The sequence below is a fragment of the Musa acuminata genome, chromosome BXJ2-8 (genome assembly GCF_036884655.1).
Source record: "Musa acuminata AAA Group cultivar baxijiao chromosome BXJ2-8, Cavendish_Baxijiao_AAA, whole genome shotgun sequence".
NCBI classification, from domain to species: Eukaryota; Viridiplantae; Streptophyta; class Magnoliopsida; order Zingiberales; family Musaceae; genus Musa; species Musa acuminata.
The window spans coordinates 44,471,824-44,489,956 of NC_088345.1; the positions used below are offsets into that span (position 1 = coordinate 44,471,824).

An 18,133-nucleotide genomic window follows, 5' to 3' on the forward strand; every position below is an offset into this window, starting at 1 on the left:
ATGCGCCGAAGAATCGGACGAAGCGTCGAGGGACCAATGACATGCCGGACAACTTGGTTAATTGCTTAGGATTAATTGTCTCGATCGAAGTTTTGTTTACATGTGCAGGATTAACTACGATGAAAGTAAGACATGCAGCAGGAGTTGCGCCGGAGTCAAGACAATGATCACGTTGGGAGTTCGAGAGTTCGACGGAAGTTCGGACAATCGTCGGAGGTTCTGCGGGAACAAATCCGAGAAGTCCATAAGCTTGCCAAAGAAGCTCGTCGGAACTCACCAAGTGGATCGTCGCAAGTCCAGGAGTTTGCCGGAAGTCCACAGGAGGATCACCGAGGGTTCGTCGGATGATCGACGGAAGTTCGCCGGAAACTCGCCAGAAGAAGCAATTGACGCACCGGAGCAAGCTGCAGAATATGTCTTAGGAAATAATCATAGTTAGCACATTGATTAAGTTAGAAATGGGAGGTGATCCCATTAGCTTAATCTTGGGGCAATTGGGCCCCTGAAAGAATCAAATTGGGCCGAATGGATTAACCCATTCGGACCCTGATTGCTATGGGAGGTGCAACCGCCCAAGCCAGGAGGTAGCACCGCCCAAGCTATGTCTCCCAACAAGACTGGGCGGTGCAACCGCCCTAGCCAAGTGGTGGCACCGCCCCGGGCTCAGTCTCCGAGCGAGACTGGGCGGTGTAACCTCTTCTGTCAAAAGGTAGCACCGCCAGAGCTCAAGTTTCGAGCTCTGCCAAGCGGTGCAACCTCCCCAGTCAGGCGGTGCAACCACCTGAGCTCGGTCTTCGAGCTCTGCCAGGCAGTGCAACCGCCCCAGTCAGGAGGTGCAACCGCCTGATCCCGGAATTCCGGGAATTGACAGATTTGAGCTCCAAATTTGAACTGGGTTGAGGCCTATAAATACCCCACCCATTCAGCATTGAAAGCACAGAACACACACTCGAAATCTTGCTGTCTTTCTATGGTTCTTAGAGCTCAAAACTGCTAGTTCTCCTCTTTCTGTTCTTCAAAGTTTGAGTTGTAAAGAGAAGAGAGAAAACTTCTGTAAGGGTTGTCTCCTAAGCCCGTCAAAAGGAGTGAATCTGTAAGAGGGTGGTTGGCCTTCGTCTATTGAAGGAAGGCCTCTAGTTGACGTCGGTGACCTCGTCGGTGGAGGAAGCCAAAAGTGGAGTAGGTCAAGATTGACCGAACCACTCTAAATCTTGGTTTGCATTTCCTTTGAGCATTTTACCTTCACTACAAACTTCTCAATAGCTTACTGCCCTCTGCGATTTTATGAACGAGTTTCAAGGTTCAGACATAAATATGCGTTTAGACGTAAATATGCTTTTTCGTATGATCATCATATTGCAGATTGTGTTTACGTTTTCAGCTTTACCATAACTGCACACTGCCTTTATACTCCTGCTTAAACTGTGTCTTATCTAATCAAGTGATTTACGAATCAGCATTTAGACGTAAATCAGTTTCTTCGTATGAACGCCGGATTTCAGTTTGCGCCGATATTCTGGTTTTCATCATAGCTACAAACTGCCTACATAGTTTGACTTTAACCTTGCTTAGTATCAACTTTCATACAGAAATTGTTTTTATCGTTCGAACGCAGCTTTCGATTTTAATCGCAGAAAGTTTTCCGCTGCACTAATTCACCCCCCCCCCCCCCCTCTTAGTGCTATCGATCCTAACAGTTATCACGATATCCCTCTCGAGTAACCTATGACCGGGATTATTTAGGATATGTGTTTAAAGGTAAATCGGTCTCATTATTATGATCTCATCACGATCTGATTCCCATTGCACGAATCCAAGGACATCACAATGTATACATGTATATATATAATAATCAATATAAAGTAATAAATGCCAAAATATAATAAGCAAAAAGATTTCATGTCAAGTCACACGTGCCATCACTCACGTGATTGGCTTGTTGGGCACCTATGACTAGCAAAGGGTCTAAGGAGATCGAGTCCCCATTGGGCGAAGGATCAGGCCGCATCCATTGGGGTAAGAGGAACTATTAGCTGATGTTGCAATCGGTTATGCCTTTGACATTATTGGCACTACTGCAGATATGATATGGTGTCTCGGCGCAGGGTTGGCCAGTAGTACCCTTGTCTTAGAGTCTCGAAGGCTAAGGTTCGTCCCCCGATGTGCTCCTCACAGATCCCCTCGTGGAGCTCAACGAGGACCGTTTTAGCTTCTGATGGCACGAGGCAACATAAGAGAGGTTGAGAGAAGGCCCTTCGGTACAGCTTTCCACCAACGACACAATACTAGGCTTGGGTTTGTCTCAATCGTCTCGCGGTTGCCAATTCATCAGGATTCGTTCCGTCCTTCGTGAAGTAGAGGATTTCTTCTATCCAGCTTGGCAACGCCTCCGTTTCGGCGACCTCGTGAGTGAGTCGTCACCATTGGCGCCGTTACGGACCCAATTGCCGGGGTCAATGTCGGGTTGCGAGCGGATGCCGATCTGGCCAGCGCATCGGCCTGCGTGTTCTGTGCCCGGGGTATTCTAGCGATCGAGAGGCGGTTGAAGCTATGGGTGAGCCGCTTCTCCTCTATCAGGTATAATGCCATCATTGGGTCTCGAGCTTCGTAGCTCCCATTGACTTGTCCCGTCACCAGCTAGGAGTCGCTGAAGACTTCGAGGTTGTCCACATGCATCTCCAGAGTAAGGCGTAGGTCGTGAAGTAGCGCCTCGTACTCGGCCTCATTGTTGGTGGCCTGGAATTGTAATCGGAGTGACCTCTCGTAGGTTTCTCCAGATGGACCTTTGAGGATAAGCCCGACCCCGGCTGCTTTGGTAGTGGACGAGCCATCCACGTGCAGAGTCTGTGTGCTCTCATTGTTCTCCTACCCAATAGCATGGTCTTCAGGAATTAGCTTGGAAATAAAGTCAAGCAGTACCTGAGCTTTGATGGCGGTCCTAGGGGAGTATTGAATGTTGAATTCGCCAAGCTGGACTGACCACCGCAGCATTCAACCCGATGCATCGAAGTTGGAAAGGATTTGTCGTAATGGCTAGTCGGTGATCACTCTGATTATGTGAGCTTGGAAATAGGGTCATAGCTTTCGGGCCATCTTCATTAGCGTGAGGGTTAGCTTCTCGATCGGGGAGTACCACGCCTCGGGCCCGATGAGGACATGGCTGACATAGTATACGGGTTATTGCATTGATAGCATTTCCCGAACTAACATCGAGCTGACTGCTTGCGTCGAGGCCGCCAAGTAGAGGCCAAGGGTTTCGCCCGGCTCGGGTGAGGTGAGTCAGGGCAAGCGGGCGAGGCACGCCTTCAACTTTTCGAAGGCTTCTTCGCATTCCGAGGTCCATGTAAAGTTGTCGGCCTATCGCAGAGCCCGGAAGAAATGGAGGCACTTGTCACCCGAGCGTGACACGAACCTGTTGAGTGCTGCTAACTTCCCGACGAGTCGCTGCACCTCCTTGATCGAGTGAGGGGAATATATCTCGGTTATGGCCCGAACCTTTACCAGGTTGGCATTATCCCCCTCTGGTGAATGACAAAGCTGAGAAACCTCCTCGAGCTAATCCCGAAGACACACTTTGCGGGATTCAGACGCATGTTGAACCGTTTGAATGTTTGGAATGTTTTCGTCAGGTTGGTCAAGTGCGCGCTTGTAGCCTTGCTCTTTACAATCATGTCATCAACGTATACTTTCATATTCCTCCCGAGCTGGTGCTTGAATAGCTTATCGACCATCCTTTGATAAGTGGCCCCAGCGTTCTTCATACCGAAGGGCATCACTTTATAGTAATACACCCCTCTGTCGATGATGAAGGCGGTGCTCTCTTAATCTTAAGTCACCATCTGGATTTGGTTATAGCCCGAGAACACATCCATAAATGTAAGGAATTCATAGCTCACGGTGGCGTCGACGAGTTGGTCTATCCCAGGAAGCGGATAGCAGTCTTTGGGGCATGCCCGGTTGAGATCGGTGAAATCAACGCACATTCTTCAGCTTCCATTGGATTTCTTAACGAGAACTATATTCAATAGCCACCGAGGGTATTTCACCTCGGTAATGAATATCTCTTCTTTAAGGTGATCAACCTTGTCGCTGATTGCCTTTTGTCGGTCGGGCGTGAACTTCCTTGGTCTTTGCCTCACCAGCTGAGCCTCGAGGTCGATGTTGAGCTAGTGTTGGGTTACCTTCGGGTCAATCCCGGGCATCTCCTCGGGGGACCATGTGAACACATCAGCATTTTTCCTCAGAAAATCGATGAGGTAGAGCTGATATGCTTTGGGGAGCATCATCCCGATTTTCACAGTCAAATCGGGCCGGTTCCATTTCAAGGGTACCTCGATGAGTTGCTCAAGGGGGCTCTAGCTGCATCGGTGCTATGGGTCCCCCGCGGGGGTTGGGGACTCGACGGGGGCGTGACTTCCCTGGGATAGTAACTGCCATAAGATGGCATCGCCTTGACTCTCCCGGATCACTTCGGGATTCCCCGATCCCCGCCCAAGTCAGAAACTTGATGGCCCTGTGGTAGGTGGATACCACCGCCTTTAACTTGTTGAGCGTCGGTCGGCCGAAGATGACATTGTAGGTCGAGGGTAGACCGACTACCATGAAGGTAGTCATTATTGTCTTTGCTTTCGGCTCTTCCCCGATGGTGACAGGGAGGATGGTGGTCCCGAGCAAGGAGATGGAATCCCCTGTGAATCTAGTGAGTGCCGATGCCATGGGGGTGAGTTCCTCCTTGGTCAAACCAAGCATCTCAAAGGCGTTGAGGTACAGGACGTTGACGGAACTCCCGGCGTCGATCATCACCCTTTTGACCCGAGCATTGGCGATCCGGATGGAGATCACCAAAGCATCATCATGATGGGAGCGCTCGACTTCTTTGGCTCCAAAAGTGATTTCAGGCTTGAGCTCGGGCTGGGGATGTTTCTCGACCACGCTTCAGGCGTAGGCCTTCCTCGCCATTGAGCTGCTGTCATCGGCTGCTGGTCCTCCGGAGATGACGTCGATCTGTCTTTCGATGGATCCCCTGGGGTGTGGAGTCGCTTCTCGGGGTTCCTTAAGATAGCGCCCGAGGTGACCTCTCCGAATCAGTTCCTCGATTTGATTCTAGAGATCGCGGTAGTCTTCCTTGTCATGGCAGTAGTCTCAGTGGAACCTATAATATTTGGACCGATTTTTGTGAGTAGTTTTCATAGGGTTGGGCTGTCGCAAGAGACCTTTCTCCCTGATTTAGAGAAGTATCTCGGTACGAGACATGTTCAGAGGGAAAGGCGAGGGCCTCGGGAGCAGTAGCTCTTGTTGGTTGAGCCTCCGGCGGGGTTGCGCCAGGGCTGCTGAGGTCGTTCCCTGGGATTATTCCGCCCTTGGCCTCTTGCCGTCTATGCGCTTTCCCGCCACTAGAGGTTTGGTGACAATGTACTGGTTGGTGCACTGGAGCATCTCGGGGATAGTTACTGGCGGCTTCTCGATTAGTGATTAGAAGAACATTGAAGGCTTCAAGCCTATCAGAAACTCCTACATGATTAAAGAGGGGTGAGCATCTGGGAATCCTCGGATTTTAGTGGCAAAACGCGCCACAAACTGAGAGAGCGACTCATCTTCGCGTTTAGATAACATGAGCAAGGTGGCCATGGAAGGCTTGGGTTGCACGTTGGCGAGGAAATTCTGCTCGAACTCCCTGGCGAGTTGGTCAAAGGACGCGATTGAGGACTAGCGTAGCCGGCTGAACCACGCTCGTGCTGGTCCCCTAAAGGTGGTTGGGAATGCTCAACACATCAGTGCATCGGAGGTGCCATAGAGGGCCATCTGAGCTCGAAACGCAGCAACATGCTCTGCGGGGTCGGAGCCACCGTCATACGTCTCCAATGCTAGTAGCCTGAAGTTGAGGGGTACAGGCTTGTCCTGTATTTCCTGAGTAAAAGGGGATTTGCCCGAGCCACCTTTGTTCGACTCGCTTCGCGATTTCTGGAACTCGCGCTGGAACTCATCCAGGTGTTGGTTGACTCAGGACAGCTGGATCCTGAATGAGTCGTTAGCCGAGTCGGATGATATGGTGTCAAGCTTGGAGCTGGGCGGTGTGATTCGGCAGGGTACGGGTATGCTCTGCTCGGGCGGACCTCTCGGGTCCGTCGTTTGGTCTCGAGTTTCTCTCGTCCCGACCTGTTCCTTGCTCGGCCTTTGCCGGGTCGAGTCGGTCGGAGGAGCTGCTAGTCGCACGATATGGGGAATGAGTGGGATGAGCATCTGCATCATCCCCACCATTGCTTGTACTTGCTTGGTCAAGTTGAGGAACGCCTCGGGCGATACAGTTGAGGGTCCTGAGGTAAATCCGGGGGGCGACCACCCCGGGTCATTGAACAGGCGCCAGTAGCGATTTGGCATCGAGGTCGGGATCCCCTCGTCTTTGGGGACGGGGATGGACTGATCTCTGGGCCCAACGAAGGGGTGACCGGTCAATGGTTCTCATTCGGGGAGAGCTCTTTTGAGATGCTCCTACGACATGACCCTTCTTCTAGTGCCAAAAATATTGGTGAACAAATGTGCCGTGGCTAGTGAGTTAGCATTGCTCAATCCATGGGTCGATATCGGGAGTCTTCTGTCAGCTGAGTTGGACGCCAAGGTAGGCCGGGCCCTCGTGACGGGATGTTGATCAACGTTTCTCGGTCCGAGCACCGTCAGCGTTGAGCAGCATCTCTCCATTCCCGAGTTGGTTGGCAGCCCGCTTTCATTCACTAGATGGCAATTCCCAGGTCGAGATGCTTGTGGCTTGGGGGTGACTGCTTACTTGCAAAAATGACTCTCGTCAGGTGATTCCCGACTTTGGCCCCTTCGACGAGTAAATCAGTAGTTGTGTTTCTCTTCTCTCCTTTTTCTTCTCTCTCTGGCCGGATGTCGGCCAGGGACTTCTATATTATTGTACGAGGGTTGGTCGCACGTGGGTTCGACGTGGTGGCCAATCCTCGGGGGATGAGATGGTACTGTGTGGCTATTGTCCCGGGACGCGCGGGACGACATCAGACAGGACATCAGACAGCGCCGCTCTGAGCTTCCGGGATGGGACATGCCAAATAATGCCTCGGTACGAATTCTGACTTAGCGTGTGGGGATTCTCCCCTTACTGACCTGGCATCGATATAGTGTGGCATCGATTATGATATATCTTGGATCCAAAATATACCTTATCAATGCTATTGAATGCTTTTGACTTAATTTTGACGCCTCGTTGCTCATGCGAATCCAGCAGTAGAAGAAGCTGAAAGTGGTCGCTGCGATGGAAAAGCGAGAAGCTTTTACGAACCGTAAGCCTCGGGGGCATGACGATAGGTCAAGGTCACCATGGAAGGTAAGAAGTCCATCTGAATGCTGCCAAACGTGTAACATGCATTCGAGACCTACCTGAAACCGATCCAAAGGAAGGTCAAGATGGTAGCTTCTAGTTTTAAAGGATTAAGCTACGTGGCTCATACTCCCAAGTAGAATCTGAATGCTACAGGACAGTTTCCAGCTTCATGAACGTGACTTGTTCCTCCTGGTTGGGTTGCAAGGACGGACAAACCCCACCATCTATTATTTTCAGCACTCCGAAGCAAAGAATGATATGAGCTTAGAATTCAAATAGCATAAGATTAATTTTCTTCTTTGTCTTGATGGGAGACCCCAATTTAATGTCCCAACCCACGCTATCGTTAATAAAGATTAGGTAGAGTTCATTTTGTCGGGCATATGATCTATTAGTTCAACACATAATGGACTTTGATAATCCATAACTCATTAATATTAAAATCATAACCCTTTTAACTTACATTTGTAGTAACTAGGGTTGAAAAAGATGATCGCAATTGTGGATGTGGTTAAGAAAAAAAAAGAAATCACATCAATGACAGGGTAGAAGAACAAGAGAATGAAAAAAGAGAAAAAGACGAGGATAACGTAGAGATCGTTCTCAATCATCTAAGCAGTGTTCTCATCTCAGTTAGATCAAATTTATAATAAATTCTTACTATGCTCACTTGAGGAGTTTTTTTTTTATTATTGTATATGGTTATGTAATTCTTATATCAATGTTATTCTTTTGTGATTGCTGTTTGGGTTTTGGATAATAGATTTTAAGATTTATACGCTCATTATTTTTATAGTAGATTTATTTCTCTAACTTAACCCGTAGTTTTTATCATTTACGTTGAAGAGATTTTTTTACATAAATCTTTATGTTCTATATGATTATGATTTTGTTTAATTTCATATTTGACCTGACTCTCGATCAATGATGAACAATTATACCTAAATAAAACCTTCAACCGCAAACGATTCACACGCCTATTTACTGATGTGTTCTGATGCTGCTACCTCTCGCAACGGTGGTGAGTGCAGTTTGACAAGTTGGATATGGCAGCTGCTCCATGCTGTCTAACTATTATCATTGAGATATATAAAAAAAATTATTATATAAGACCACAACATAATTATTTAATCAGATGTACTACTTTCTCACTCGACATAACAATTACTTAATAAGATATACCATTTTCTTAGTCTACGTGCAGACAAGAAAAGATAAGATGATCAGGACGTGTAATGCATTACCGGCCATGCTAAGCCGTCGTTCGATCGATCACAGGGATCAACTGCTCTCGTACAAGCCTTGATATGGCTAACCATCTGATGAGGGTAATAATGGCGATAAGACTCAGGTTGACGTCAGCTGCCCCAGATGACGCCTCGGTTGACCTGACACCGTCTGGTCAAACGGATTGGAACGTCGACCGAGACACATTAAACATCCTACTCAAGCTCGGTCCTTCAAGCCACGCCAATACCAGTGTCAGACGCTACTAGAAGTACGAGTCTGCCCCCTGCAAGCGGGCACATCATGAAACAGTGCGAAGTCGAAGGTCCCCACCGGACGCACAGGCGATGAGTTCTTGCTCGGAGGAAACGGCGACCCCGTCTCGATCGGACCACCATAATCGGCCACCTCAGTAATCTCAAGGAATGGCCCAGAAAAATCTTCGTTATCCGGATCCGAACCAAGTCGCATCGATCCCGAAACCAAGGTTGTATACACTAACACGATCGATGCTGCCATCCTAAAGTTGCTGGTCGCTCATTAATGTTTCTACAGGTGGCGACTTTACTTACGGTTTACTACGTTGGGTATGTTAGTACTCATCGTTGAATCGACGCCATTCTATCCGGCTTTTCTTCTATCTCAAACAAACTCGAGCGCATCCTGTGACGACTTGCAAATTTTCCCACGTCACACAAAGATATGGCACCGAAACAGATTCTTTACTTGTGATGCACGACACGCTCCAACCGATAAATTGACTGGTCGTAAACAGTTTGGATAACACCAGCAGGACGAGCTGAGCCCTTCTATGATTGTGATTGTGATTGTGATTGCAACGTATCGATTAGCCCCAAATTAAAAGATACTGAAAATTTTATATATTTTTTATAAAATATATTCTGCAATTAAGTATGATTGTGATTCTAAATTTGATTTGGATTGCGACAACTAAAATCAGAGGATGAATTTTTTATTTTTAATCTGAGTTGGAAAGGGTGCAAACACTTTGCAACATCAACTGTATACACACAGTCGTCACTTCTACCCTATCTCCCCTCCTCTCTCTATTAAAGATTGTATGCCTAACTATGTCGATCATCTCCCTCCATACTGAATAGCCTCTTATTGTTCATGATCGATCATCTTTGCACGTGGGTTAATCCATCTTCCGCTCACCACCCTTGTCCCACCACCCTCTTCTATTACTCATGGTCCCCTCCTTTCTCGTTCTTTACAAATGTGATTGGGTTGATCTAGGTAACATATAGAGTAATCCAATAATGAAGATAGATAAGGATAACATAGCCAACTTGTTGACCAACCATGAAGGTGGCAAGGGACATAATTATTATTTATGAAAAAAAATTTATGAGAATTTTTTAATGTTGAATGAAAATATTTAAAAATTATAAACTATTTAGAATCGAATTTTTTTACCTCATCTATATTTAAAAAAAATATATTTAATTAAATTTAAAATACTTAATATATACTTAATAAATTTGAAACAACAAGGAAATGAGTTTGATCTGAAAGGATACTGAGTACAAAACCTGGCACGAGAACACCGACATCAAGTCTTCCCTTGATTCTATGTATCCGTGCAGATTAAACTCGTTCCGTGTTGTTTTAGATTTGAAGTTGATTGGAGAAGTCGGTGAGGAGCGCTTGCGGCAAAGGGCACAGCGTGGACAGATCAACTGCATTGGGCATCGGTTTCCACGTTGCGACAGCGAGAAGCGGTCCACGGGCAGCTGGCCGATGCCACACCAGCGCCCTGTGACACGCTGCGATGTCTTGTCCTCTTCTCGCTTCTCCCAACCACCATTGTTCTGTTCTATCTTTTTGTATAGTTCCCTCCCCACCCGTTCTCGTGCTGCTGCCACCACTCACTACATCTCTTGCCTCCCCTCTTGATCCCTCCATCGTCACCTCTTCCTGCTCCCCCCTGTCAGCCTTTTCCCATTTGATGCCGAGCTCTCACATCTCCTTTTGACCGCCCCCAAAGCTGACCATTCTCCATCCGTTGAATGGTAAACCTTGTCTTCGTCTCTCTCTCTGCTTTCCTGCGCCAGCGAGCCGCTGCCCAACGTTTCCACGACTCCAGAAGGTCATCCTTTAAGACTTCGATCATTCCGCCCGCTGTCCCGAACGCGGCTGCTTTTGCCGTTGCCAATTCCAGCCCGATTTCTTCTCGAATCGCAGTCTCCAAATACTTCAATCCCTCTGCCGTGTCAAATCTGGAAACCTGGCTATAAAATCCCGCGTCGCTATTGCATGGCTGGTAAAACCATGCAGAGCAATTCTGCTGTGGCGGGCATAGCAATGTGACGTTGTTTCTACGGTGAGCCAATCGCGAATTGTAGTACCATCGACAACCCAAGCCGTACTACCGCAGTGACGACGCACAAGAGCAGATGGATCGATTGATGGAGTACTACTGGCTAGGCTATGATCGCCTCGGGGATGCGCTCCGCCGGGCCCTCGTGGTTTCCGGCCCTTACCTCCTGTGCTCGGTCGCCTTCTTCCTGCTGTGGGAGCAGCTATCCTACCTCCGCAAGAAGGGCTCGCTCCCGGGGCCTCACTTTGTCGTTCCCTTCCTCGGCAGCGCCATTCCCATGATCATGAACCCGACGCAGTTCTGGGAGCGGCAGGCGGCACTCGCCCGCGATTCCGGACTTGGCGTCTCCGCCAACTTCCTCGTCGGCCGCTTCATCGTATTCGTCCGCTCCACCGAGCTCTCCCACAAGGTGTTCGCCAACGTCCGCCCCGACGCCTTCCACCTCATCGGCCACCCCTTTGGCAAGAAGCTCTTCGGCGAGCACAACCTCATCTACATGTTCGACCAGCGGCATAAGGACCTCCGCCGACGCATCGCCCCCAACTTCACCCCCCGCGCCCTCTCCACCTACATCGACATCCAGCAGGGCGTCATCCTCGCCCACCTACACAAGTGGCTGGCCCTGGCCGCTTCTTCTCCTAAACCCATCGCGCTCCGGCTCCTTTGCAGGGACCTCAACCTCGAGACTTCACAGACCGTCTTCGCGGGGCCGCACCTCACTCCCGCCGCGCGCGAACAGTTCAACCGGGACTACAACCTCTTCAACGTGGGCCTCATGGCCATCCCATTTGACCTCCCAGGGTTCGCCTTCCGGCGGGCACGGCTGGCCGTCTCCCGCCTGATCCGTACCCTCTCCGGCTGCGTCGCCAGGAGCAAAGAGCGCATGCACGGCGGCGGCCAGCCGTGCTGCCTCGTCGACTTCTGGATGCAGGACACCTTGCGCGAGATCGCAGAGGCGGAGGCGGCGGGCGTTCCTCCGCCGCCTGAGACGGGGGACGCTGAGATCGGAGGTCACCTGTTCGACTTCCTCTTCGCGGCGCAGGACGCTTCCACCTCCTCCCTTCTGTGGGCGGTGGCGATGCTGGACGCCCACCCGGAGGTGCTCGCGCGGGTGCGGGCGGAGGTGGCGGCGCTATGGATGCCGGAGTCGGGCCGGGCCATCACGGCGGAGCAGGTGCGCGAAATGCGGTACACGGAGGCGGTGGCACGGGAGGTGGTGCGGTACCGGCCGCCGGCGACGATGGTGCCTCACATTGCCGGGGAGTCGTTCCCGCTGACGGAGTGGTACACGGTGCCCAAGGGGGCGATCGTGTTCCCGTCGGCGTACGAGTCGTCGTTCCAGGGGTTCACGGAGCCGGACCGGTTCGACCCGGACCGGTTCTCGGAGGAGCGGGCGGAGGACCGGGTCCACAAGCGCCACTTCCTGGCCTTCGGAGCGGGGGCGCACCAGTGCGTGGGCCAGCGCTACGCCATTAACCACCTCGTCCTCTTCATAGCGCTCTTCGCGTCGCTGGTGGACTTCAAACGCCACCACACGGACGGCTGCGACGAGATCGCGTACGTGCCAACCATCGTGCCCAAGGACGATTGCACCGTCTACCTCTCCAGGCGGCTCGCTTCCTCGTGATCTCATCCGAGGCCCGAGCTGGGCCCGGGTGGGTGCTACCCGTTTCTTACTCCAGTGTGGTGTGTCCAAAGTGGGATACGGTCCATTTATTCCCTGGTCCTCCTCTTCTTCTTCTTCCTGGTGAACAGTGGAGGAATGCGTCCGGCATTGTTGGGGGTCTGGTAATTTGGATAATGGAAGGTGCGGAACAAGAGGTGGTGAATACTGTGTGTCGTCGGTCTCCTCGGTCCTGGTCATCTGGTTTGGTGGGTCTATTAGCTTCCATATGCGTGTGTGCCACAGTACATGAAGGATTCCTGTGTACCAAGATTTCTTATTGTTGCATATCTGGAAGGTTGAGGTACGCTATTTCATCCCAGGAAACTCGATGCATCTCTTTGGGAGTTCCTGTGTGCTTAACGGAGTGACGTGATCCACCGTTCCGTAGTTGCACTTTCCCTAATGTCCCTGAGCATACTGCTCGTATCGGGCGATACGTACTGGTCCGACAGATTATCGATACGCGGATCGTTTGGTACTGTTGCAGTGCTACAGTATTATACTGTAGCACTGCTACAGTATGAAAAAGTATAAAATTATTCGGTATACCTGGATGTACCGTTCGGTACATCCTGATGTATCGCCCGATACACCGGTACCATACCGAGTCCGGATCATCGATACGGTACGGTACGATGAACCTTGGTCCAAACCAAACATTTCGATCTTGCTCTTCGACTCTAAATTAGATTACCTGCAGATAGCTAACCCCGGTTATTCAGGCTTTGGTTTGCGGATTAGGCCGCCACCTATTCATGCCCACATCAGCGAAGCTTTGTGCACTTGGCATTGATCGAGTGGCAGAAATCTCAGTTGTCTTTGTCGAGAACAGATGTCATATATTTCCTCCACAAACCACAGCCATGACAAGGATGTTTAGAGCATTTTTGCGTTGTTTAGAATCGTGTACATGTATAGAATAACCTTTGCAAACGTGTGATAGTCAAATACAGAATAGTGAATGCCCTTTCGAAGCCCCAAGAGGCACCACCAGGCCCTGCCTACACCATCGGCAGAGGCTGAGGGCCGGGATCTCTGCGCAATTCCACCTTCTCGGCTGGCGCCGGTGGCTTGGCTTCGGCCCGGCACAGCGGGCACAGCGAGTGTGAGTGCAACCACATGTCGATGCACTCGACGTGGAAGGCATGTCTGCAGCCGGGCAGCAGCCTCACCATCTCCCCTTCCATCACCGGATTCAAGCAGACCGCACAGTGGGTCGTGGGGCAGGTGTCTTTGCAATCCACATGGTGTGCGAAGGCCGGCAGCGCGTCGATGGCCAACTGGCTGAGACCGGCATCGAGAGGCTCGTCGCGTGTCGCAGCTCCGCCGGCGGACATGGCAAGAGCAGCCTGCGGCGGCCGATCGGCGCGGTTGCGGTGGCGACGGCATCTGCTGCATATGAGGCAGTAGAGGACGCAGACGATCATGCAGAGGCTGAAGATGATGCTGCCGCTGTTGTCTCGCAGGAACATCCCGGTGTTGGACATGCTGAATTAAGCACTGTGGAGATGGTGGAGATTAATGGAAAAACGATCCATTCCTGGCCAAATAAATCTTGAGAATTTATATTGCCCAGTTGATCCGGACACTATCAATATTCTCCCCACCGTTGACTTTGTTTTGACAACATCTAATGGGATCCTGGTGAGAAGAATTTACGGTAAAGGCTTAATGTTTTTATCGAAATATAATATAAATTTATACAGATTTAAGGAATATTTTTTTTAATTATACACTTAAATAAGGTATATTCTGATTATTTATTCTCAAATCATAAATTGATTGAAGATTAAAATATATAAGGGATGTAAAATTATCATTTTATATTTATCTTTGTCATAATATTTTATTGTGCCCCAATAAAATTAAGCTTCAGTTAAGAATATTCATCTTGAAATGATATAATTGTAATACTCTATGAGCGAGAGGCTTTATAAGTAAGTCAACTAGTTGGTAATATAGTTAACATCTGATAATTTGATATTTGAAAATGGATGATAATATATTTTATATGAGAGTAACACCAACATTATCATAATATATTATAGGAGTGGATGAGGAAGTGTTACTAAATCCATGCAGTAGATTGGTGGCCTAATTGAGTTATGCAGTGGTAAAGATGATGGCTTAGTATTTAGCTTTAGTGATAGATTTTGTCATTGTGTTTTATTTCTTAAAACTCCAATTGATCAAGTTTCTTCTAAGAAAAATGATGTAAGCTGATATAGATATTCTATCATTAGTATTATTTACCCAATTAGTATCGACGAAGGTATAGATGTGAAAGGATGAGTGTTTATAAAGAAAAAGTCCATGATAGAATTCTTTTAAGAGATCACAAAATACATTTTAGTGCAAACTAATGTACAATAGAGGGACGATGCATGAATTATGATTATTTGTTGACTGCAAATGAAATGTTTGGATGTATAAGAGCTAAATACTATAAGGTACTAAGTACTTGTCGGTAATGTGTACGATCCATAGTAGGACTGTCATCGTATAACTTGAGTAACTCAACGAGAGAGAGAGAGTGGGGCGACAACTTCTTTGGCATTTTTGTATATTCATCTTTGATAATATATCTGGAATGTACTTCTTTAAAGATGAGAAAAGTTTAGAAAATATAAACGTTGCTTCCACTCCTAAAAAAATGACTTAAGTCCTTAGGACTTCGATGAAAACTTGATTGACTAATTATTTAAGAAATTATTTGATCTCTATAGAATTATTTTTTGGGATAATAAAATCATTCATATAAATCAATAGATATATAGTATATCCCTTTTGTTATTGTAGGAATAAGGAGTTGACAAATTTAGAGTTGACAAGGTCAATTAACATAAAAAATGGGCTAAGTTGGATTTACAAATGCTCTTGGAGCTTAACAATATCCATAAATAAATTTTCATAGTTTACAAATATTATTTAGATATTGAGAGATGAAGCCAAAGGGTTATTATATAAAGGCATCTTATAAAAAAAATATTTTTAACATCTAGTTGGCATATATACCAACCTTGAGTGATAGTAAACTTAACATGAGTCAAATTATTATCAGTTTAACAATTGAACTAAATGTCCTTCTGAAATAAAAGCCTAATTATTGGTGAAATCCTTTGACCACTAGATGTGCTTGGCCATATATCTATCTACGTTTCGTTTAATTCAAAAGACTCATTTATATTTGATGATATTTTGTGTAAGGTGAGATAAGGTAAGAGTCAATGTGATATCATGGAGTAGGGCATTATATTCTTAACATATGACTTTGCGCTAGTATAGTGATTTTTGGATTTGAGTGATACTTATAGGTTTAGTAGGATCAAGTGGAGATGTTATGGTAGTGTGAAGATCAAAGATTTAGCATAATTTGAAGATGTCATTTTTGAGTATATTATCGTATGATGTTTAGTTTCAATGATATTATTGGGTTATGTTGATGGTATGAGAATTGGTGAAGACTTACTTATATGTACCTTATCAAGCTAATATACTTTGGTGTCATTTGGTCGAGAAAAAAATAAAGACATTATTTATGATGCCGAGAGTATTGATTTATCTAGCATTACAAAGTGAGTTGAGGGAGAGATAAATGAGGAAGTTGTAGAAGGGGTTTGAGGTCTACTCATATGTATCTAGTGATACATGATTATTGTAGTAACTCACATTACCAAAGGAGCAAAATTTTGAAAAGAAAAAGTGATCTCAACAAAAATAACATTACGTGCTATAAAAATATTTGAAGTTTGAAAATCAAAGCGCCCAAAGCATTATTATCAATGGGGTACCTAATGAAGATTATTTTAATCTTGGTCTTAACTTATGAAAATCATGAGGGCATAACATAAATAACTAAATGCTTTAAGTTTTTAAAGGTTTATGATTTTATAAAAGTCTTTTAAATAGTGATTAGCATTATAGAATTAGGATGAATAATTAATGAGTCAGATTATAGTTTAAATAATTATTAATTAAAAAGTTAGTGACATGAAGGCTTAGTGCAAGAGGGCAAGATTAGTTTCAATTATATGTTGGTGCTTTTATTCGACAAAATCAATTAGTTGAGATTTATATAGTAGTGACTTAAGATGTTGTATCCCACATGATGATAGATAAGTTGTTGAGTTTGATATTACTTTTTCATTAGAGTAAATTATTTTAATGGTACATTGAAAGAAATTTCCAATCATCTTTCTAAAATTAGTAAAAACTATAGTAACTTCATAATTTATATTTGATAGAATAGAGTCATATAATTTTAGTGAAGTAATATATGAAAATAATATAAAATCTAAAATTATTAAAGAAAGTGATTGATGTAGGACCTTAGATGTTAGTGTAAATGATTTTAAGTGGTTAGTGCAAAATATGAAAAATATTTCAAAAGATAGTTTGTAACTTTTATTACTAAGATAAGTATCAAGTAGCATTCCTATTTGATTTGAAAGTTAGAAGGGAGTAACAAAAAATTAGCTATTGTTGAATGGAGGATGACAGATAACCAAAATAATAATATCACACATCGATTGAAGCACTAACTAAAGCAAGAACGATTAGTTGGAAGATTTGTGAAGCTGATGACTGCTCATATATGTTGTCTTTATTCTGGCCTCGGGCTAAAGATGTTATCATTATTAGATTTTTAAAAAATAAATTATGAAAGAACTCAATAAAAGTGTTATTTAGTTTACTGTATTAAAAGATGAAAGTAAGATTCGGTGCATATAAAACATCATTGAGTTTAAAAGTATTTATTTGAATTAAATATTATAGAATCAGTATAAGTGATAGAGATTCCATTATCATTATCAATGATGAAGTCTTCATTGTCTCCATAGTTGATATGATTGGATAAATTCTATATATCATAAGTAATATGATAGAAAGCACCATAGTCAATAATCTAATTGCTTGAATGAGCAATTAAAGTGATCATGATGTTTGCTTTAGGCTAGTTGGGTGTGATAGTTGCTTGGGTTGAAATCGATAAATTTTTATTATGTATCCAATTTTATCACAGATAAATTTTTGTTGATTATTATTATTAAGACATTAAGACTACTGATAGTTGTAATGATTATTGTTGAAGTTATTTCTTGAGTTGTTTAGTTGAAATTTCTATAATAGTTGGAGAGTTGATAATATAACGGAGGATGCTAGCTTTATATGTTATCCATGTGTATAGAATAATGTTGTCATGTGTCCAGAATAATAACGAGTGTGTTACCCATGTGGACGCTGCGTAGAATAACATCACTAAATCATGTAGACAGATGCTAATGAGCAAAAAGGAGGAAGTTGTGATGTCGTCAATAGAAAGGGAGGAATAGATGATGCTATGATATGATCTAATACACGATGAAGGAGAAGAGATATGAGCAAATCATCGGCTTAGATCAACATTGTATATTGTTGAGGTAGCATTGTATTGATAAATACGCTATGGTGGGAGAAGACTATCGATGGAGAGCCACTTGCCGAGGAAGAAGTAGAAACACCCGTGTAGGATCAGTGATATAACAAAATTAAAATCCAGATTAGTAGAGAAAGAGATATT

At 45.7% G+C, this 18,133-nt stretch overlaps 3 protein-coding genes across 3 annotated transcripts; 1 reads left to right on the plus strand and 2 right to left on the minus strand.

The window, feature by feature from the left end:
• Positions 1 to 4,344: 4,344 nt before the first annotated feature.
• On the minus strand, positions 4,345 to 4,800 carry LOC135620407 (uncharacterized). Its single transcript, XM_065123331.1, has one exon. The coding sequence runs from the start codon at positions 4,798 to 4,800 to the stop codon at positions 4,345 to 4,347; it is 456 nt and encodes a 151-aa protein (XP_064979403.1).
• A 5,670-nt stretch (positions 4,801 to 10,470) lies between these two features.
• LOC103995072 (cytochrome P450 710A11) lies at positions 10,471 to 12,897 on the plus strand. Its single transcript, XM_009415571.3, has one exon. The coding sequence runs from the start codon at positions 10,984 to 10,986 to the stop codon at positions 12,532 to 12,534; it is 1,551 nt and encodes a 516-aa protein (XP_009413846.2). The 5' UTR covers positions 10,471 to 10,983; the 3' UTR covers positions 12,535 to 12,897.
• A 677-nt stretch (positions 12,898 to 13,574) lies between these two features.
• On the minus strand, positions 13,575 to 14,060 carry LOC135620408 (RING-H2 finger protein ATL39-like). Its single transcript, XM_065123332.1, has one exon. It carries the CDS (start codon positions 14,058 to 14,060, stop codon positions 13,575 to 13,577), a length of 486 nt encoding a protein of 161 aa, XP_064979404.1.
• Between the last annotated feature and the right edge of the window lie 4,073 nt (positions 14,061 to 18,133).